At 51.6% G+C, this 22448-nt stretch overlaps 1 protein-coding gene across 2 annotated transcripts in view; it reads left to right on the top strand.

Moving 5' to 3' along the window:
• LOC115532755 (FERM, ARHGEF and pleckstrin domain-containing protein 1) overlaps nucleotides 1–22448 on the top strand; it is a 64008-nt gene that overhangs the window by 2991 nt on the left and 38569 nt on the right. For both annotated transcript variants that reach the window (XM_030342635.1, XM_030342634.1), the window contains exon 2: nucleotides 252–435. In XM_030342635.1, the coding sequence (XP_030198495.1) occupies nucleotides 262–435 (174 nt within the window). In that variant the 5' untranslated portion in view covers nucleotides 252–261. The remainder of the gene's footprint in view (nucleotides 1–251; nucleotides 436–22448) is intronic.

The raw sequence follows: 22448 nt of genomic DNA, 5'->3' as shown, positions 1-22448 counted from the left end.
TGTGTGTGTGTGTGTGTGTGTGTGTGTGTGTCGCGTGCCCCATTTGCTTGACGCTTTCATCAGAAGCGGCGGCCGACATTCTTAGCTCGGTTGGTACCGGCGGGATTCGAACCCGTCGACGCAAATGCCTTGCTCCAGCAACGAAGCTCAACAGTCTGTCTCTCTCTCTCTCGCTCTCGCTCTCCTTCTCTCTCTGTCGCGCTCTCTGTCGCTCTCTCTCTCTCTCTCTCCCCCCCCTCCCCCCCCTCCAGGTGGGGCACCATGGTGGAGCCTGACCCGAAGGCGTCGGCCGCGGGCCCGCGCCTCGGCGCCCCGGTGACCCTGGGGATCAGCACCCTGGACCCGGGGCTCCGCCCCCCCGCCATGCCGGCCGGGCGCCGCGTCACGGTGCGTGTCCGCATGCTGGACGACTCCGAGGAGCTCTTCGACGTCTCGGTGAGAGTTGGAACGCGCCCCTCAGCGCAACACTGTGCTTTGATGTCCGCATGGACACACACACACACACACTGAAGACACACACACACACACACACTGGAGACACACACACACACTGGAGACACACACACACTGGAGACATAGACACACACACACACACACACACACACACACACACACACACACACACACACACACACACACACACACACACACACACACACACACACACACACTGGAGACAATACACACACATACTGGAGACAACACACACACATACTGGAGACACACACTCACTGGGACACACACACACACACACACACTGAAAACAAACACACTGGTGACACACACGCACACACACGCACACTGAAGACACGCACACACACTGGAGACACACACACTTGCACACACTGGAGACACACACACACCGGACACACACACACACACACACACACACACACACACACACACACACACACACACACACACACACACACACACACACACACACACACACACACACACACACACAGAATACAAACACACACACTGGAGAAACACACACACACACACACACACACACACACACTCGAGACGCAGAGTTTTCTTTTGCCTCTGCGGTCCACTGTTAACCTGGTAACAGGTTGGCATGGCAACAGAGTAATGAAAAAAAAAAAGAAAGAAGTGAATGCATGAATGAGAAGCCGCTGATGTTGACAGGAGAATATCAGGGATCGGCTGCATCACATTCATCCGTCTGAGCTGTTTCAACTGATCATTTCCGACGGGTTGTGATGTGATTTCTAATTTTCCCACCTCGTTGCGACTGTTGCTGTGTCTGTTCTTGTCTGACGCCCGGAGACGTCAGGTCTGTCTCCTCTCAGCTCCACACGCACGAGGACCCCGGGCTGTTAGGAAGCTCTCTCTGGTCTCTCTCTCTCTCTCTCTTGTCGCTCTCTCCTGTCTCTGGTGAATTGAAAAAGTGGAAAAAACAATGCTGTTTTTTGTTTTTTACTTTCGCTTTAATTATTCCAAGCTGGCATTCAAATTGTACTTTGTTATCAGTCTTAGTATAATGTTTTCAAATTTCATCTTTTTTCCCCTCAGAAGTCCATTAGTAATGCCCTTTCCCATCTTATGTAAATGGCTGTCGGTGGAGAGATGAATTATTGATGCGTGATGAATGGATTTGTGTGACTCGTACCTGAATGCTAAAACAGGAGCAGGCGAGTGAAGGCACACGCGCCCATCCTCCACCACAGCCTCGCTCCTCGTGCACCGTGGTGTTTAACTGGAGGTGCATTCAGGGCCACGCGTTTAGCCACCCTAAACACTGGGTAGAGCGAGGGAGGAACGCCGCCATTCCTCTAAAAATAGACGCGGCAGCAACACTTTCTGCCCGCCGCAACCCTTCCTGCTTAAGAGAGATTGAGCCGTGAGGGCGGGACTGTGATTGGCTAAACGCTGGCTTGTGGTTGGTGGTGTCTAAGGAGTTGCTGGGGTTTGGGTTCCCGGTCTTATTGCTCCCAGTATGGCCATGGAGAGCGGTGGGGGGCAATGTAGAGGAGCGTTCACACGTGTAGTTCTTTAACGTGCGCTTGTGACTCAGGGATCCTCAGGATTTGTCTAACATGTCGTCTGATCTCGGCCTCGTGGGATTACCGCGCTTAGCGTGCATCGGTTATCTGGCTCTGTTGTTTTGGGGCTTGTGGGACGAGGGAGAACTAAAAATAGTCATTAGGCTTTTGTTTGTGGTTTTCTTATCACTTTGTCCCATTTGTTTCCCGGGTCTCTCAGGGTTTGTCTGTTAGCTCATCTAAGACTGTAACTTTCACTCGCTGCATTACAGAACCACTAAGCCAGCGATGCTGCCCAACATTTTGCTCTTTTTCTGAGCATTCACTGTGAAAAGGTCATTTGCCACAAATGTAAAGAGAGCGATATCCTATCTTTACTCCCCTGCCCGTTGTGTTTTCCAGCCTCTGCTAATGCCTAGTTTTGGGTCAATGAAAACACAGTCAGCCTTTATTTCTGCTGTTCGCTGTCTGTGTTCCTGTAGATGTCATTCCTTCAGTGATTTAGCCTCCCTGCAGTGATGTGGCTCACTCTCGCTCTCTCTCTCTCTCTCTCGCTGTGTGTGTGTGTGTGTGTGTGTGTGTGTGTGTGTGTGTGTGTGTGTGTGTGTGTGTGTGTGTGTGTGTGTGTGTGTGTCCCTCCCGTGACTGGACTGGGCTGAGGGGAGGAGGTGTTCTGGGAGTGGGTGATGGCCGATGGGTGGGGGTACTAACAGAAAGATTCAGTCAACGCTCCGTTGAACACCTATTCCGTCCCTTTATAGGGGCCTCAGCGCTGGACAGAGAAATGTCAATAACAGTTCCATTGTTTAGCCAGAGGGTCTCCTTTTGAAGAGGCCATCTTTCTTAAACTGTTGGACTGTAAAGGCTCCCTTGTGGACGAGGACAATGAGAAAATACTTGTCCATCAATTTGTCTCGTGTCGTTTTCATCACGTCCAGTTCGCTACTCGGTGCCACTGCCTGCAACCACTGGGCCGTGTCTAATTCAGATTTCCGAGTATCTATCATTGCATAATAAAATGTAGACGTTAAACGCCCCCCCCCTCCCACCCGAATGATTAGGACTCCTACATTAATCTCCGATAGGATGTGCTCCATCCAGGCTGGACGATGATGAAGCGGCACATTACTCAATCTTCCGATATTAACTTTTACCTGCATGTCTCCATGATGGGTGTCCCACCCTGCGGAGCAGCGCGCTGAGAGAAAGAAACCCCTCCCTGGTCGTTGGTCACTCCGATTCGGCTCCCCAGAAGATGGAGGCGTACGCAGGAGGTAAAGTCCGCCGGGCCTCTGGTGGAGATCGAATGCAGCGCTCTGCAAACATGAGCGAGGCAGCGGAAGGCCTGGGAGTCAACGGAGAACGGATACAGACGGGAACACGCTGCTCCGATCCCTTCCTAGCAAACAGAGAGTTGTTCCCCCTGAGTTGTTCCCAGGAGAACCAACATGAGGCGCATTGGTGGACTGTTTACAGTACTTACAGTGGACACCCTCTCCCCCCTACTCGGTAGATAACGAACGGGACGTGTGATGGCATGCATGGGGGACGTGGATGAACGAACACCTAATCAGGTGAACTGAAGTGAAGACAATAACGGGACGTAGCCACGGGGTACGAACAACGAGGGCGCAGTACCTGGGTGCGTGTCCCGTGTCAAGCCGACGAGGACGGCGCCTTCAGACTCGACGTGGGAAGCGTTTAGTATTTCCCCGCGAGGGTAAAAACAAACCCCTAATCCAGGGGCCACGGCGGACACAAAAGGCCTGGGCTCCGGTTCCCCCGGCTGCAGGGGAGAGGCTTCCAGCCCAGCGGGCAGGGTATCAGATGGTGGAGGAACAAAAAGGGGCCATCCAAGCATCTCCAGGGTCACATACCATGCGTTGGCCTACTTAGCACGCTGGGTGTGGTGAGCGCACCCCCCCCCCCCCCCCCCCCCCCCCCCCCTCTTCCCAACGGCCTGCAGCCGGTTAGACCAAAGGAAAGGTAGAGCACAGCACAACAGGGCGGTCACGTGACGACACTCGATGCAAAACGGGCAGCCAGCTGCTGGTGGCGCGAGTGAACTGTGTTTACTCCGTGTCGTCGGATCAGAGACCCAGAGTGTTTTGTCCGTCAGTGCTTCGCCGTGACCCCTCCTTGAAGAGCCTTTTGTTGGCGGTTTAGTTTACTGGTCGCCAGTGAAAGGTGGTGGTGGGGTGACGCGTGTCCTCACAGCAGGAGGTCGGAAACGTTTGGCTGCTGGGATGGGGAGGATTGGGGAGCAGGGCAGGGAATCCTGGATGAGGGAATGGTCACTCTCCCGTTGTGCCCGATAGTGGAGACTGGCCTTACTGGAAGACCATTGGCAGTCCTGAGTGGAACATTGTGGTAGTCATGGATTAAAGATTTTCGCATGCAGGGACACACACACACACACACACACACACACACACACACACACACACACACACACACACACACACACACACACACACACACACACACAGCAGTAAAGCTCTTTTCTGTTCTTTCTTACTTTCTCATACATTGCCCATTTTCCAATTATTTTTCTTTCCTCCTCTTCAAATGCTTGAGGTCTTTTGCCCCCGTCTGCAGGAAATCTGAGATGCACATCGCACTTGTTAAAGAAAACCTGTCAGACGTTGAATAAATTCATGGCCCCGCTTTCTTGAGGTTACACCAGACGGCTCAATGACTTCAACTTACCCACCGTGCCTTCAACGTAGGAAATGCTCTTTCCTGGCGACGTGCCTGTGATGAAACTAGACCCTGACACGTGCAACACCGTATATCTCACAGTCCTCCTCGTTCTCCAACGTGCTGGAGCGTCCACTGTAAGGTTTATTTATTGAGCCCAATGTATTTCCTAGCAGCTCTCCTCCGCTCCTCCTCCTCTGCCTTGGCAACAGCTTCACATCCCCGGCCACAACGCAGGTGGCTGTGGACCACAGAGCTTGAATGGGAGGATTAGGAGACCAGGTGAATACACCTGGTGGAGATCCTTCACTCCTACTGACTGTGAAGCACAGTACGAAACGTTTTCTCAATAATCGCTTTGAAGCTGCTGTCTGTGCAGCACAGATGTGATGCACCAGATGTGTATGTGTATCCACAGCTTTGATTACATTTACTGCCCCAAGGTCATGCACATCTGCTAGTCTTTAAAATTCATAAGGAATCGTAAAGATGGGGGGGGGGGGGGTTGCTCCTTGTATACGTTTCACAAGGTCTCCAGTCAGCCCACCGGCTTGCTTGTGGACTGCTAAGTGGATCGAGTCATAGTATATGATTCCCCCCCCCCCCCCCCCACCCTCCCCCTCGCTGGGAAGGTCATAGTTTATCGCATGTATCCACACAGCCATATTATTAACAGGCTGTGGTAACTGGGCACGGCTCAGTCTACAGCGTTTGCGAACATGGCTCAGCACACGCAGGTAACTGGGAGGGATGGGGAGCAGATGACGAAACACAAACACAGGCCAACAACGCGGTAGTGATGTTAGCATAGAAATATTAGCATAGAACGACCGGTTTTGAGTCCCTACATTTTTAATGACCACCCGCTCACGAAAAACATGACTGGAGAAACCAAGACAGTAGGGACCACCCAGGCTGCGAGAGTCGAGCGTTTTTAAAAGGCCAAGCTCTAACAACGGCGGTCCACAGAACTCTACCATCGCCTCCCCGCCCATTCATTCCCCGCTGGCTGTCAGGGGTTCAGCGGAATGGAAAGTAATTATGGGCATAAGCAGCTCCAGCCGCGCATTGCTGTTGTCAGTGGGCTGGTAATGAGCTTCTGACTTAATGAGTGGAAACATGATGAAGAGCTTCTTTCAGTTGTCTGGTGCGCGGCGTCGGTATGAAGCTCAGAGTTATCTCCCCGATTCATCAGCGCGGCGCGATGATGACAGAGGCAGACCACGACTCCGGGGCCAGCACTTGAAACACAACATGTTTAGAGATGAAGGACGTCCTCCCAGGAACACAAACACGTCTTCTACTCCGTCTACTTCAGTTGGAACATCTGTTTGTTTTGTTGCGTTAGCTGTTGTTGCTATGACAAAGGCTGACGTTTAAATACTTGCCGATGCTGTTCCCTGACGTAAAAATGTCTCGGTATGTTATTATTTAGTTTGTTTCTTAACGTCCACTCTTATGAAACGATTTGATTGATCCGACTCGGACGGGCAACGTTAGCTTGTGGCCATTTGAACATTCTTTAATTAAAGGAACAAAGTGTATTATTGTTATACTCTCCATAGTATCTGATCTCCTAATCGGCGATGTTCCAGTGTTGGCAACACACAAAACTACTGTCTGTCCCTCTTTCATCGATTGCACATAAGGCAGTAATGTATTATTATTATTATTATTATTAGGTAAAGTAGTTCTGTCTAAAACTATAACAGTAGTATTGTACCACTGTTTGTTAACGAGATGGGGGGGAGCAGGCGAGGTTGGCCTTTCCGATGGCGTAGAAAACCTCAGAGATGTCCGTCTGCCAACCCGCCATGTCCCGACACCGACCAGACACTGACCTGACACCCTACACTCACGTCCTGCAAGGTCCTCGTCCTGCAGCTGACCCGGCAGTCTGACAACCCTCTGAATCGCAAAATCTACACGTTGACATCATCTGCTCTAACATTTCTGTTTGTCATCGTTTCAATCGCCCCCATCCGACCACCCTGTTATTAACAGGCTCCATTTATACTCAAGGTGAATTGAATATTACCATGGAAATGCCTTCACAAGCCCCTGTGTATGGGAATGATCCTCCCACCCTCGGGAATACCCTGCTGTCTTTCCCATCCGTTCTCTCAGCCCGCTGCAATGAAACATTCCCAGCCGCTGCCCTGGGATCAGGTTACGGACAACTGTAGGCTGAGAATCTTTGTTGTGTTTTTTTGCTGTGGATCTCGCGTGTGTGACTCTGGCCGTGATAAGCCTGAGCTCCTCTGCCGAGGAAGATGGCGTTAGAAGAAGCTTTAAATCCTCGTCTTCCTCGCTGGCGTCGGACTGCTGGGGGGGGGGGGGGGGACCCTTCAGAGATAGGGGGCTGACTCATTCAGGTGGAGAGCGCGATTAACCATTGATTTCTGTGTTTTTTGCTGCCACTCCACAGTTGGCCTAGCATGATAAATGGTGTGTTATTGCCAGCGAGAGGGACTATGCTGGCATCCGTATCCCTGAATCCTATTATCATATTATCCCGCTCCCCTCTCTCCGTCCCTTTCCCGGCGCGACGTTAGGGAATGCAGCGCTGAGATAAGGCGTCTTAGCGTGGTCGATTGTTACCCTCCTCTCTTTCACTTGTTACCAATTATAATTCCCAAAGCTTTAAAGTGCGCTTAGGATAAGATGGATGCTGGTGAGTTTGGACCGGAGTGAAAGAGTTACAGTGAGATTGTAACCATGGCAACCGTCCCCGTCCCCTCCCCCCCCTCCCCCTTCCCCCCTTCCCCGGGCCATGCTTGGCTTTTACGCCGTGCGGTGAAAGAGGGGATTGTTAACGACGGACAGCAGACACGGAGGGGGCCACTCGTGTTTAATTTCCCCTGTTGACGGGGGAATGCGCTCGCAGACCGAGGCTGGAGAGAGAGAGCCCTCTCTTTATAAAGCACGAGGTGGAAGAGGACTGCTGGCCTGTATCGCCCCGCATGTTTCATTCTGCTCCCTGCTGGAAGCTGAACGGGGCGCTGGCTTCGTTCAGCCGCCTCCTCCTCTGGTCTATGGATTTGGAGTTGAAGCGCCTGAAGTCATCCTGGCAGGGATTTGGTCCCCCCCTCTAATCTTCGGCTCATAATTCCATACTACTAGTGTTTATCGGAGCTGAGGAGGTGGATCTATCACACTAACTTGGCAGCAGGTTAAATAAGGAGGGTGCGACTCATCGCTCATCGCTAATAATATTTCTAATCCTCCCTAATCTACTGATACTGTCTGGCAGGAACGGCCCTGTGATCACCCTCGAGGTGTAGCCTGGAACGACCGCTCTCCCTCGTTCTCGTTCTCTCTCTCTCTCTCTCTCGTTCTTACTCGCTCTCGTGATTTCTCCCTCTTGTTTTCTCTAATTTTCCCTCTCTCTAGTTCAGTCTCTCTCTCTCTCTCTCTCTCTCTCTCTCTCTCTCTCTCTCTCTCTCTCTCTCTCTCTCTCTCTCTCTCTCTCTCTCTCTCTCTCTCTCTCTCTCTCTCTCTCTCTCTCTCTCTCTCTCTCTCTCTCTCTCTCTCTCTGCCTCTCTCTCTCTCTCTCTGCCTCTCTCTCTCTCTGCCTCTCTCTCTCTGGGGCGTGCGTTCCAGTTTGACTAGCCGCCATGCGCGCACGACCACGGGTTTCCTCAAGGCTGGCCTGCGAGGAGCGGGTTGCCATGGCTACGCTGTGAGGTGCAGGGGGGGGGGCGGTCCGGGCGGCGTGCGATCGGCGGCGCTGCAGACTTCAGGCTCCTCCTGAGACCGTTGCCCGTCTCGGCGGCGGCAGCGTCGATGCCGGCGCGCTACAGTGACACGCCGATTATGACGGCGTGCGTTCGGGGAGATGTCTCCCTTCCTGTCGGGCAAGGGCGGGTAGAGGACTCGGGCATTTTCGTTCTTGGTTAAATCCCCCCTGATGTTGTAAATGAAATGATGACTGACGATGTACTTTGAGAGATTAGCCCTTTTTTCTTTCCTTGAGTGCTGATTGACCCAGTTTCCCAAACGATGGGGTTTTCCGTGGCACATCGCAGGGGCACGGAGCGGGTGCAACTGTTCCTGGTTTCCTCGAGGCAACGTAAACAGAGGAACCTGCCAGTGTGGTGCCACCTCACCAAGTTTGCAAGGCGTCTCGCACACACGAGGCCGAGGGTATTGTGACAGACGGAGAACAGCTGCCAATGCAGGAACCGTCACAACGTTGCGCTGAATATGCGATTCCAGCTTTGCAATGGATCGCATTTCTCCATCGCCGAATTGGTTTCCATCGCACAATGCTTTTCTTAGATGAACTGTGACCGCTGGCCGGTCATTTCTCATGGGGCGGGGGGGCGGGGGGCGGGCGGGGGGGTGCTCCCAGGGTGGTCTGTGGAAGTGGGTTCCCAGGAATAAAGTCATCCTCTGAGACCACGTCTCTGAGGCGGACACTAGGCGGACCGATGGGGGTTTATTTTGTGGTTCACGATTGCAAGGAATCGAGAATAATATGACCATGAGTCCGGCTATTTCTGAAACCATGTCATCGAGGTTGCCGTGGGGGGACTGCGAATCATATCGGATCCACAATCCGATGGTTTCACACCTCGTTTGGCTGTACAGGAATGTCTGCAGCAGAACCATGTGACCCCCGTTGGCGGTGTTGGCCGTGGTCCCCTTGGAGCTCTGCCCCACCGAGGGCTGGGGGGGGGGGGGGGGGGTAGTCACCCCTGTGACGGGGGGGTGGACTGACGCTGATATGGCTCGATTGACATATTTTGGGTTAAGCTGTGTGTGAAATGACGAGCTGTGTCTGTCAGGGCTCTGCGCGGAGTCCTCTCTAATCCCACAAGCTGCGTCTGGCCTCTGTAAAGATCGATTTTCCATGAAGCATAATCGATGAGACTTGGCCCTCCTATGCTGGTGCTGAAACATAATCCACATCCTGAGTTTGACTGCGCGCACGCTGCCATTTGCATTTCATAACTGTCACAGTTTATCTTGGAAGAGGAACCTCGAGATCCTCAAATATTTAAACCTTTCGGGAAGTTTGCAGAGGCGGGAGTGTTTCTAAGAATACAGACTGAAAACCGCGGGAGCCGGAGTGACCTCTTTAAGTCTATGAATCACTTCAAAGCCCCATCACAGCCAGACGGGTATATTTCATAAGAGCGGTATGCATACTGCACCAAGGTCCGCTCACACACTTTCAAAGCCTTTTAGTTTATGTGTGCCATGTTTCTATGGTAACAGAGATGAGGGGTTGCCTCTTTTTTTCATTTATTTATTTTCTCTTGCATCTCTCGTGTTCCTCGGAAGGAATCTGCCGGTCGACTATGGCTTGCGTGCGAGGTCTTTGAGGGTGGTGGTCCATAGGGGGTTGGGGGAGGGGAGGGGGGGGGGTAGATGCACAGTAGTGCCTTTCAGTCGTTGAGACGCTGGCGTGTTGGTTCTTCCTCCTGCGTCGCTCTGATGTGACGGGGGTCCGTCCCTGGGGGGGTCTTGAACCTGGAACCCCCCGCTGCACGTTGTTTGTTCCTCGCTCGCCCCCCCCCCATCCCCCCCTCTCTCTCTCTGATGTCCTTCTGTGAAAGGCAACCTCAACTCTAAAGACTGCAAACCCCCACGAGATACCAGTACGATTCGTCTCCACGGCAACCCCCCCCCAGCTGCTGCCGTCATCCCGGGCGATGAATTATGAATCTCCTCATTGAGAATGCAGGAAAAAAGCTGATTAATACGTCAAAGTCGCCATCCTGGGGGATGATCCACTTCCTGCGGTGCCTCTTTGTTAGCAAGAGGCTACTTCCTGTCGCTGGGTTCACCTTCACCCCCCTCCTCCGGCATCAATATTCAGTCTGTCCTGCTGTGAGACACCTCCTGTAGGTCACTCACGTGGGTTTACTGCGTCGGCCCGTCTCCACGGTGACGGCGGTAATGAGACCGCGAGGAGGAGATGGATGTCTTGGTCCGGGAGGGGGGGGGGGGGAAGACAGAAGTGTTCCTGTGATGAAGCCTGACCCCAGGACTAACATGATGTTCCCTCTGACTGGGAGTCTGTGTGAACCACAAACCTCAGTCATTCCCCGGGAGACCAGTGCTGGAGGCGTGGGCCACTCCCTTACCAGGAGCCAAACCACAGCTAGACAGCTCCCAAACCATTCCCAACCTCATGCCCGGGGTCCGGGAGGAACACCTGCCGACGGTGGATGGATTTGACGATTTGGGTGACCCTGGGTCACCTGATGAACATTCGCTTGGTACATGGATTATTGACCCTGGCAGGTCAAATGTAAAAAAATGTAAAAGGTAACTTCCGACCCTTCTCACACTTACCCCTTCACCTTACCCCTTTCCCTTACCTTTTCAAAACGAGGGGGAGGGGTAAGGGGTAAGGGGTAGAAATGGGATTGGGCCTGAAACCATCGGCTTAAACCATCGCCAACCTGGTGACGAAATAAATGGCAGTTTATTACCTAAACATAACGATTATGATATGATACTATATCGAGCTGCTTGGGTTGACCTGGAGACGTCCATGCGAGCGGTTCATTCCCGCCGGTACAGCCCTCACACTTTGAAGAGTCTCCACATCCTCACAGCTTAGCCCCGCGCCCGGCAGCCTGGGAAATGTCCGTTCCTCGCTGCGCGGCGGCTAACTGCAGCGCTCCCACCGAGGACTTATTAAAACTCATAAAGGAACTGATCAAAGTGGCGAGGAGCGCTGGTGAAAGCTAAGTACAGCCTCTCGCTCGTGGCAGAGCCTCTCCTCCGGGCCTCCCTGAGCGCGCTCCCGTCATGTCTCGCTATCTTCAGTTTAATTAAAACCACCGTAGCCCCCCTGTTTTCACTCCTTAATGGTCAAACTCTTGGCTGTAAAGACCTGCCTCAGCCTCGGCCCCACCGGGACCATATTCCTGTCGTCTGTTCCTGGCTGCATTCCTTGCAGCTCTGTTCGGTCCTTTTTCTGTGTCTCCCCAAGCTGCCCCCCCCCTCCCCCTCCTCCTCCTCCCATCCCCATCGCTTTTTTGCAGTAATTGAATTTCATCCCTCTTGGGTCGGGAGAAAGATATGTGTGGGAGGGCTTGAGAAAATGAAGTAAAGATTGAGGCAAAGACTGAAACAGAGAGACACAGAGAGATGGATAGAAAACAATCTGGGGAAAGAAAGAGGGGAGAGCGAGAGAGGAGGGGAGAGTAATCACACAGCAGGTATTGGCACAGCTGGGGCCTGACAGAGCCAATGCCTGCTGGGAAGATATTGACTTGACGGCATTGCCCTCCCAATTAAGGTAGGAACTGTTGCATAAACCGCGGAGGAACACACTAAAGCCGAGCAGAGCGTTTCACTCTGCTGGCCAGGGCCAGCGACCCCCTGCCGAGGTCACACAGGTTCCATCCGTCCGCTGTCCGTCCCGATCTCCGAGTTCCTTTTATAAGAGACGCGCTGGCGATCTCAGTCGGCTCGGCGTCGACCTCTGAGCACCGTCGGCCTTTCTCCCGCCTGCCCTCGTTTCGAAGGGCAGCGCCGGCTGAATGGAGGCTTTGTCAGCGGACACCGGTCTGAGAGGGACCCACATGGGTTTGAATAGAGGCGTCTCCTGGGAGGACCTCCCTCAGAGAACCAGCAGGACCGGTCTTCCTGGGGTTCTGGTTCTTTTAAGGGGAGCACAATGCTGCGACCAATGCGGCCACTCTGGCTCTGCCAGGGAGAGACAGGATGGCCGGTGAATAGGATGGCGCCTGTATTCTCGTCTGTTTCTCCATGCCCATGGGCCAATCGGCTCAGGCTGTCTGTGATTGGACAACGCTTTACCAAAAGGAAGGCCAATCAGACGCAGCCGCAGGCATTTCAGCAAACGGATTAAAAACAAAGAGGGAGGAAGAAATGAAGGAAAATCAGCTGGCAGCTATAATCAAACAACGAGGCTAATAGTGGCCCCTGTAGGCGACTTTTATACTCTACCTTCATTTAAACAAGTATGTATAATTTGAATAGATATCAAATTAAGGCTCGGTAGCCGTAATGTCTCAGGTTAAACGGGTCTCGTGATGTCATGCGATCGCTCGTCTTATTGCGTTAGGAGGAGGCGGCGTAACTGATTCAGCTCTCTGCCTCGTTCCTGCCAGGCCTGAACTGACCCACTTTCACCAGATTTGGAGAGGGGCCGTGGAAGCGTTTAGCCTAATAAGCCTATATATAGTCACCGGCCAAATTGTGCTTGAATGACCTGCAGTGATGCAAGAGCTGTAATTGGATGATGGCGTCCAATCAAATCAAAGCCCATGTGGCTGGTAGGATGAAATTAGAGTCACACTGAGAGTTGTTCTTAACGTTGATTTGTGACCGAGAGGGAACTATTAACTGTACTTTACTATTTTAGGTTTTGTGTTTGGTTGTTTTCAATGTCTTGGATTCTTTCTGGTGGAGGTTAAAGAGGATCACCATTCTCCATAAACGCACAGAAACATGATTAGAATTTTTTCTTTCATATCACTTTATTATTTCTTTATTCTGTTACTGTGCCTCACTCCTGCCATGAAAACAAGATTTCCCATCCGGGATTCAATGAGTAAAGACCAACTTTATTTCTCTCATCTGATAAGTATAGTGTTTAAAGAGCACACACAGGAATAATGGCGACTGATCTGTAAACACTGTTGCTCAGCTGAAGGTACCATCTCTGACCTTCAGTGTTACGGACCATTCACACTGCTAAATCTGTTCCCCCTGGTCGATGAATCTCTCTGCACCATCTCCTCTCCATCCGACCATCTTTCGGTGGTGCGTTTTCCGTGATACTGGTATTATTAGCCGTGGTATTAATGTGGACAGAATTGTCTGTTTGGTCTCTTGGAGGCCTTGTTATTGTAAGCCCTCTAAAGCTCATTACTGTAAGCCTAGTCAGTCTTCGAAGACTTAACCCGTGTGCATGAACTTGCATGTTGGAGTGTGTGCATGTGTGTTCTAGAGAATGGGGTATTATGGCGAGTCCACATCTGTCTGATGGCTTGGCATATGAACACCATATGTAATCTGAAACACCCTTGGATCTGGTTTTAATATTTGAGAATGGATCTAGGTTTTTCTAGCTTTAGTCTAGTCCAGATTACCGAAACCATGGTCCTGGTCAGAGTAATTACAACCGTTACACAGTAAGATAATTACAACTGTCGGCCATGTTTGCTAATCCGAAAGGTACATTTTAACGTGAGGATGATTACTGTTGTGTGGCGATTCCAGGGAATTGTGCCGTCCTCGTGCGATACACCGTAAGCCCTGCGGTCCCTCCGCCGGCACGCCTTTCCCCATACATCAGGAGCCGGGCTCTCCATCTGTACGTTGCCATGGTGACTAGACAGGCTCCCGCTGCCTGGGCTGCAGAATTGGTATTCTGTTGTCGCAAAGACCTGGTGCTCGCTGGTCCAAGAGCGGCCACACCAGCAGACGTGTGTGTGTGTGTGTGTGTGTGTGTGTGTGTGTGTGTGTGTGTGTGTGTGTGTGTGTGTGTGTGTGTGTGTGTGTGTGTGTGTGTGTGTGTGTGTGTGTGTGTGTGTGTGTGTGTTCGTCTGTGTGCTTGTGTCCGGATTGCCGCCGTAAAGTTGTAACAATGCACCTCACCAGGACTGGCTCATCTGTCATACTGTCACGTAGTAGTTCTTCTGACGTCATCGCTGAAGAGTAGGCCACACACACACACACACACACACACACACACACACACTCTAGACGGGTCTTTTAATCATCCTTGAATAATGAAGAATAGACCTGTTGCCCCGGACGCCTCGGTAAGGGTGCGCTAAAGGTCAAGTGTTTGAATGACATCACTGGTTATTAATAGTCCCCCGGGTTAGTAGAAGCCGAGACTCAGACTCATGATAAAGCCTTAATTCCAACAGGCTTCATGTTTTAATAAGGGCCCTCTCATTGACCTTTCAGCCTACGCTGGGCGGGGGGGGGGCACGTGGTTCAGGAGGTAGAGGGGATTGGCTGGTAACCGGAAGGTTGCTAGTTTGATCCCTGGCTCCTTGAGTGTCGAGGTGTCCTTGGGCGAGACGCCTCACCCTAACTGGTCCTGACCAGCTGGCTGTCGCCCTGCGTGGTTGACTCTGCCGTCGGTGGGTGAATGTGTGCATGAATGGGTGAATGTGAGGCAGTGTTGTAAAGCACTTTGAGTGGCCACTGGTCAGAAAAGGCGCTGTATAAATAAAGTCCATTTACCATTTACACTACAACTCTGTCACCATGGAACAGGACATTTCCGTCATGTGATACAGGTCTGTGGTGCTCTCTCTCTGGCCTCTGTGGATTTGGACTGGACTTCATTGACTGCCGTGACACCTTGGGGCAACAAGTGTAGCATGATGTACACAAATCAATGGCTGGGTGCGTGTGTGTGTGAGTCCCACGGAGACGCTGCCTTCACCTGAGCCTGTTACCCACCTCGCCGAGCAACAGATGTTGCAGACGCTTGCCAAGTCAAGCACACCAAATGCACTGTAGCAAAGGACACAACAGAACACTTGCTTTAGTTTGGATTCTTCAGAAGAGTCAAACAGTTCAGCTCAGTAGTTAATTCACTGTTAGTTTAGTTATTTCGTTTTCATGTTCTTAGCCAAAGAGACTCCAGTGTTGTCAGTGAGACTGATTTCCGAAGCCTGTCGTTCAGGTGAAGGTAGGGTTAAGGCTCTTAGCTAAAAGCAGCCTACAGATGTGCACAACCGGGATCCAACCCAGTGCATTCCGTCTGGTATTCGAACCCCCTAGCGACACCATCTCCCCCCTGACTGTACCGTACGGTAGCCTCGCCCTGACTGTGGCGCGAGCTGCCGTCTGAAACAGGACGTGGTTTCTTGGCTGTTGACCCTAATCCGTGCCCAGAGGGCTTGCAGGCCTGGGCAGCGGCTCAGAGCCTGCCCGGCTTATCCCCAGATCAATTATGTTCTGACTGGAAAACCCCAGCCTCTCCTCCATGCTGACGGACTGGGCCTGATGCAGCCCTCTGATAACCGAGACGCTCCTCGTTGCAGGGCTTTAAATGCTTACCTTCTCATAAGTACTTATTGATTTCCAGGCGCAGTTTGTCCGGTATGATCTCCTGCACCCCAACGTTTGTTTGATTACCTTTTTGGGATTCTAAGCCTCCAAGTGATGGTCAATTATTCGGTTAATGTATTCTACAAATCAGGGTTAGCTTGGATAAGCCTTGTGGAAGCTTTGTAGCAGCGAGTTGTTGATATGCTGATCTCCTCATTAGGAGCTGTATATTGTTGCTGTATATTGTTAATTTGTACATCATCAAAGTGTTCTCTCAACATATTACGTATAATATTTTATCTCAACATATTATTATGTGACTCGTCATATACAAGGAAAGTAGTTCATGAGCTCATTTTCTGTCAGTTATTTCCTGTTCCTCTTGTTCCTCCCAAAGCCAGGTCATCCTTTTGACTTTTGCCGGTTCTCTCTGAGCGACTGATCCTGAGGCAGGGCTCTGAGTGGCGGGCAGCAGATGTTGAGTGATCGCCCAGCACCAGCGCGGCCACACTCACAGCCTCCCGGCGCACTGTGGACAACCTACCGCGTCTGTAGCGCCGAGGGCCGCTAAGGGGTTTAGGCTAATCTCAAAGAGGCCGATTGATTGGCCTCCGCAGCAGACGGGCATCTGGGCCTGTCGTTAGTTATTACCCAGAAGGCTCGGGAGCGCGGGCAGACCGCCGCGGGGTCGCGCTGACAGACTCCTCTCTGCGCAGGGCTTGACGGGCCGCTGCCGCTCCGGTCTTCGGACAGACCGCTCTGTTGTGACCTTTTTCTGGGATTTTATTTCCGGATTTTAAGTTGGGTTCTGACACGTTTTCGTTTTGCGTGTTATTTAGGCTGGTTGGTTCAACTCTCATTTGCATATCTGCGTTTAGACAAATATTGTCTCCGCCTGCTGTGCCCGGCTCTACATATTAATGCCGTCGAGTCGCTCTATAATGTTTATGCACCATATCGAATTAGCATATCCTAATGTTAATTAGCCTCTCCCTCTCTCGCTCCCTCCCCCTCCCCTACAGCTACAGACGTGTACTACACGCCCGCATTAAGGCGCGTGTTATGCACCACGGTGCGTCCGCCAGCTTATTGGAGAGCTGCTGCTCCCAACACGCGGAGCCACGCGTTCACTGGTGTTCAATCAATGTCAACGGAACGCTAATGCTTTCAGAGCCACACTGCGTGACCCGTCCGCCCCTCGGCCGGTAAAGGGCCGGTCCTGGTTTTAGGAGCGGTCGGTAAAGGGCCGGTCCTGGTTTAAGGAGCGGTCGGTAAAGGGCCGGTCCTGGTTTTAGGAGCGGTCGGTAAAGGGCCGGTCCTGGTTTTAGGAGCGGTCGGTAAAGGGCCGGTCCTGGTTTTAGGAGCGGTCGGTAAAGGGCCGGTCCTGGTTTTAGGAGCGGTCGGTAATGGGCCGGTCCTGGTTTTAGGAGCGGTCGGAAAAGGGCCGGTCCTGGTTTTAGGAGCGGTCGGTAGAGGTCCGGTCCTGGTTTTAGGAGCGGTCGGTAGAGGTCCGGTCCTGGTTTTAGGAGCGGTCGGTAAAGGGCCGGTCCTGGTTTTAGGAGCGGTCGTTAAACGGCCGGTCCTGGTTTTAGGAACGGTCGGTAAAGGGCCGGTCCTGGTTTAAGGAGCGGTCGGTAAAGGGCCGGTCCTGGTTTTAGGAGCGGTCGGTAAAGGGCCGGTCCTGGTTTTAGGAGCGGTCGGTAAAGGGCCGGTCCTGGTTTTAGGAGCGGTCGGTAGAGGTCCGGTACTGGTTTTAGGAGCGGTCGGTAAAGGGCCGGTCCTGGTTTTAGGACCGGTCGGGGAGGTCTACCTGGCGAGGAGGCCGTGGTCTCCCAGTCTGAACCGCTGCCCGGGCTGCTAATGCCACCTCTGCCTGTGTACCTTAACGTGGCGAGCCGGGCCCGTGGTTCAGAGCGGCTCTGCAGTGGTTGATCGCCTCGGGTCAGAACAGATTTAAAGTCCTGGATCGAGACTCTTTCTGTTTTATTTTCTTCTTCTTTTTTTTTAAACACAGCCCTCACAACATCGCAACAGTGCAATTAAGGGTGTGACCATACGGTTGAATTGTTTTAATTATGAGCAGATTACATGTTCTAGTTTGTGTCAGCAGCACTGGTGCTGGAAAGAATTCCTCCAAACTATTTTCGAAATGCAATTGGGTTTGCTCTGTACACTTCGAATCAACGCTACTCTCTATTCTCCTGGGTACAGACCTGGAGACGTTACCTCGGAATCTCTCTCCCTCCCTCTCCCTCCCTCTCTCTCTCTTGTTTACTCTCCTTTCCACTCTTTCGTAGTCACTTCCTCTCTCTCTCTCTCTCTCTCTCTGTCGTCTCTCTCTCTCTGTCGTCTCTCTCTCTGTCGTCTCTCTCTCTCTGTCGTCTCTCTCTCTCTCTCTCTCTCTCTGTCTGTCTCTCTGTCTCTCTGTCTCTCTGTCTTTCTCTTTCTCTCTCTCTATTTCTCTCTTTCTTCCACCACCTTTCTCTCGTTCTAGGGTTAGCCTTGCCCTCAAACTCGCTCCCTGGCACTGCGTCCTAAAGTTCAGGCCTTGGGGGGCGGGGGGGCGTGGGAGGGGGGCGTGGGAGGTGAGGTAATTGATCCTGGGATGTCCGGGCATGTCTCGCCGGGCCGGTACGCAGGGAGCGCGATGAGGTCCTTCTCTGATTGGTCGGTAGACTGGATGAATAGCGGAGACCTTTACAAACCTGTCCTGTGGGTGGCTCCGTGGTGTCGGGTAGCTCCTGTGAGACCTGGCCTCCTGCCTGAGCCCTGCTGTTTCAGCGTTCTCTTCCCGTTTGGCTGCGGGTGGGAGTGGGGGAGTGCTGTGGGTTCAACCAGGGGACTTCCATGGTTGTGTTTCTTCTGTCTGGTTAATGGTTTATGGACTAGCGTCGTAGCATTGTAGCACCTGGAGCCAGAGGATTCGCTACTTGATTGGACACTGATTGGCTTGATGGCATCTAGTGGCCGTTACCGCGGATAAATGAAGCCATGAACTAAATGTTCATGGCTGCAATACATAACTTAAATGAACATTAAATCACCATGCTGGTGTCTGGCAGCGTGTCTGCAGTGATTGACGGCTGCTCCAGTCCAATGGTCTTACCCAGCTCACAGTCAGGGTCTGACACGCTCCGGGTAAAACCACCAAAGCCCCACTCTGCTCGCCAAGATTCAACATTTTGTCAATTCAAGATGGCAGTCAGAATAAGGCTAAACTTTGGCCCGAGGACACTAGTCTTTCAACATTTTGTCCCTATTTTGCCAAGGTCATGGTATGTTTCAGCAGGGTGTGTGTCTGCTCTGATTACATCATGCTGATCACACTGTGATGTTCCGTGGTACCAGGGGCACTAGAATCATCTAACAGCCTTTAGTTAAGGTACCGTATTAACAAGACACTCGGGATAGAGGGTTAAGCGTGGTACGGTAAAAGGGCAAAAGAAATTCAAAAGTCTTAAGAAACTGACCTTGGATCAGTGCTTCCAGTCCCGGAAGATCTGACCTTATGTGTGTTGTGCCGATCAATTCATTCTTTAATTCATCTGTTGATTGACCCCAGCTGACTCTACTTAATTCTGCGTCGAGTTCTCCTCACTCTCCTCTCTGTCACTGCTCTCCACTGTCTGTCACAACAGACATTTGATCACACTACATGGATGTAAACCGTTCTTTGAACTCCAGAGTAACGGTGTTCGCCCAGTGACTGCTCAGATCGACCGGGTTAAAGTACGGATAATGGTATTGATCACGACATCACATAACATTGAAATGTTGCCGGCCATGTATTTCCGAATCTATTCTTCCCATTTTAAATGTTTTAGCAATGATACCATGCATGAATGTCTCGTAATAATTCATAACCTCCCCACTACAGCTGTGGCTGTTGTGTTAATGTCCATTTAGGTGATTTTCCGTCCTCAGCGACCTCATACCTTCTTCATTTTCCACTGAGCACCGGTGTCTGAGATATAGCTTAATCACTGTCCAGACGGTTGTGTGAGTAATGTGGGATTAGTCATGGGGAGGAAGTCCTGCTTCTTCTTTTTAAACATGCCAGTGGTGCTGAAGCCTCTTCATTCGAGCACGGATGGCTTGGTGGAAAGAATAGATTTATTAATGGCTCTAATGTTTTGTTAGCGGCCATCTTGAAGAGCGAGCTGAAATGATGTCTGTGTTGAGGCAAATTAAATTCTTTGTCCGTTTTTAAATTGGTAATTCTAACACTGCGCCGCTGAGATTGTATCTCTCTTTAATTATTCAATGAAGAGTCATTAATTGTATTTAATTCAATAACATGTCATTATCAGTGTAGATAAAATTGGGTTTGTGATCAACTGAAATACTTTTAACAATTTAAAGATTCTCTCATAAAGGATTGATGCATGGGTCCGAGGGTATTTGTTTTTCAGACAGGTATCATGATTTCCCCAGGCGAACCCCTGATAGAGGGACGAGGGAGAAGCGATGGCGGGCTGATCCCACATCGAGGCAGGCTCTGTGGGCAGGAAGGCATTATCTGTTTTAATAATGCAGTCTCTGGGGATGATTAACCAGCGCCGTGGCAGGAGAATGTGATCGGACATCTCTCTGCAAATCACCCACCTGAGGCGGCGTGTTCTAGAAGGGTTTAGTATTCATGAGTGCATGTTCCTGTCGGTTCCCCGCCAGAGAAACTAGACGTCGGCGTACCGTTCCTCCACCCAGAGCGTCGCAGGGAGGAGGGAGGAGGGAGGGACCACCCAGCACTGGGTACTATACTGTCAGAACCGGGCCTGGCTCCCAGTGTGGTTAACGACGTATATCAGGACCTGAGCCGCTGCGCTTCACGGTACGCTCGCTGCTTTGTTTGGCCGTGGTATCTCGGTTGGTGGAGCCTCTGGCTGTGGTGGACGGCACGGTGGTTCTGCTGTGCTCTGCAGCCCTCCTCTCTATGCTTTAGCCTCTCTGCAGACGCAACGGGGTATAAAGCAGAGGGAGAAACCAGGGCAGATTGCGTGGCTAATTCCAGAGAAAGATCCTTTATCTATTAATGTGATTCAGAATGAAGGTGATAAAAATAGTCCAGTGTGCAGCCTACGCCATATGCACTGGCGTTTTTATTACAGGCAGTGGTCGTAAAAGACGTGTTTTCCATGGTGCACCCTTTTTATGGCATGCATTTAAAGGCACCCACACCTCGGACATGTTGGATCTATTTAATAATTTGTGGCTTTTGTTGGGAGGCTCGCTCTGGTCTCGCTAGAACGGCACACTCCATTCTACTTTATGCAGAATCAATGTGTTTGTAGCTCCTCAGCTCACCCGCACAACAGGCTGCGCTGCTTGTCTCTTCTTTCTTTTTTGAAGATGGTTCCTCAGCCTTTATTTACCCAGGTAGAGTCCACATTTTGCAAGGCTGACCTTGACCAACGGGCAGAACTTTATGTAGAGCATCGAGCGATACACGAGTGCAGAAATATGAATCAAGTGCATTAGGCAACAGCCAGACTGGTTTTGTTCCAGGTCTTTCCGGATGCCCTTTGAAATCAGCAAATCCCTGGCCAGGAGAAGAAGACGGCTCTCCCAGAGAGCCCTTCTCTCGTCCTGCTTTCCCCCTCTCTCGGCCTACTCTCCCCCTTCAATCAGACGCATTCCTCCCATGCCGGTCCTTTGCAGCCTGCAGGCGAAGGCCGGTGTGACAGAGCGATTCTGACAGCTGGGGCAGCCCAATCCCCACATTCTCTCGCTGCTTTTCCTTTAATGTTTTTCGGCCATAGATTCGGTTCTTGGAAAACCCACCAATCCAAACAAAGAAGACTTTTATTTAAGTGTATTTTGTCATTTTCTTTCGGACTAATAAGAGCGCCTCATTGAAAATGTCTTCTATTGTATTTTGAGCCGTGCTCAGAAACGACAAATGTAAACATGGCGGCTGTTGACAGCGAGATGAGGGAGATTACAGTTGTTTTGTTTCAATTATGAACACGAGCACGCACGCACGCACGCACGCACACACGCCCACACACTGTGTCATCTTGCGGCATCACTGAAGTCACCCTGAGTGTTCCGGTAGCACATGACCTGAATCTCAATGAAGTCTGCCTCCTCTCCTCCCCCTCCCTCCCCCAGCTCCCCTCCCTCCCCCCTCTTAGTCTTTGCTTACCGTCGGTGAACATGCTCTGACACTCCCCCTCTCCTCCCCCTCTCCCCCCCCCCCCCCCCCCCCCCCGGTTGCTCATCTCTCCCAGCCGGTGAACATGCGTACACAGTGACACGCCCGCAGGCTTCCGCATGCATGCCCTGTTGCCCCCAAATCATACACACGCGCACACTTGTACACATGCCCGCATGTACACGCACACACATGGACAAACACGCACATGCGCAAACAGACACGCATGCACACACAATTTCACACATAGATGCTCATACGAATAGACATGCACACGCCTATACACACGCATGTACACACACACACTAGTGCACCAACACGCACATGCACGGACACACATGCATATACAATTTTACGCACAGACCCTCGCACACATAGACATGCACACACAAATATACACACAGACACCCACATCGACATGCACACACAAATACACACACAGACACTCACTCACATCGACATGCACACAAAAATACCTACGTGCACGAGTCACACACTGACACAAATACACAGACACACAGACCCACACACGCATCACGTGCACACACGCATACAAAAACCCCCATAGCCATGCA

This window comes from Gadus morhua, chromosome 20, assembly GCF_902167405.1.
Source record: "Gadus morhua chromosome 20, gadMor3.0, whole genome shotgun sequence".
Lineage (NCBI taxonomy): Eukaryota > Metazoa > Chordata > Actinopteri > Gadiformes > Gadidae > Gadus > Gadus morhua.
The sequence above is the reverse complement of the archived record's forward strand: the minus strand, read 5'-3'. Positions and strand labels throughout refer to the sequence as shown.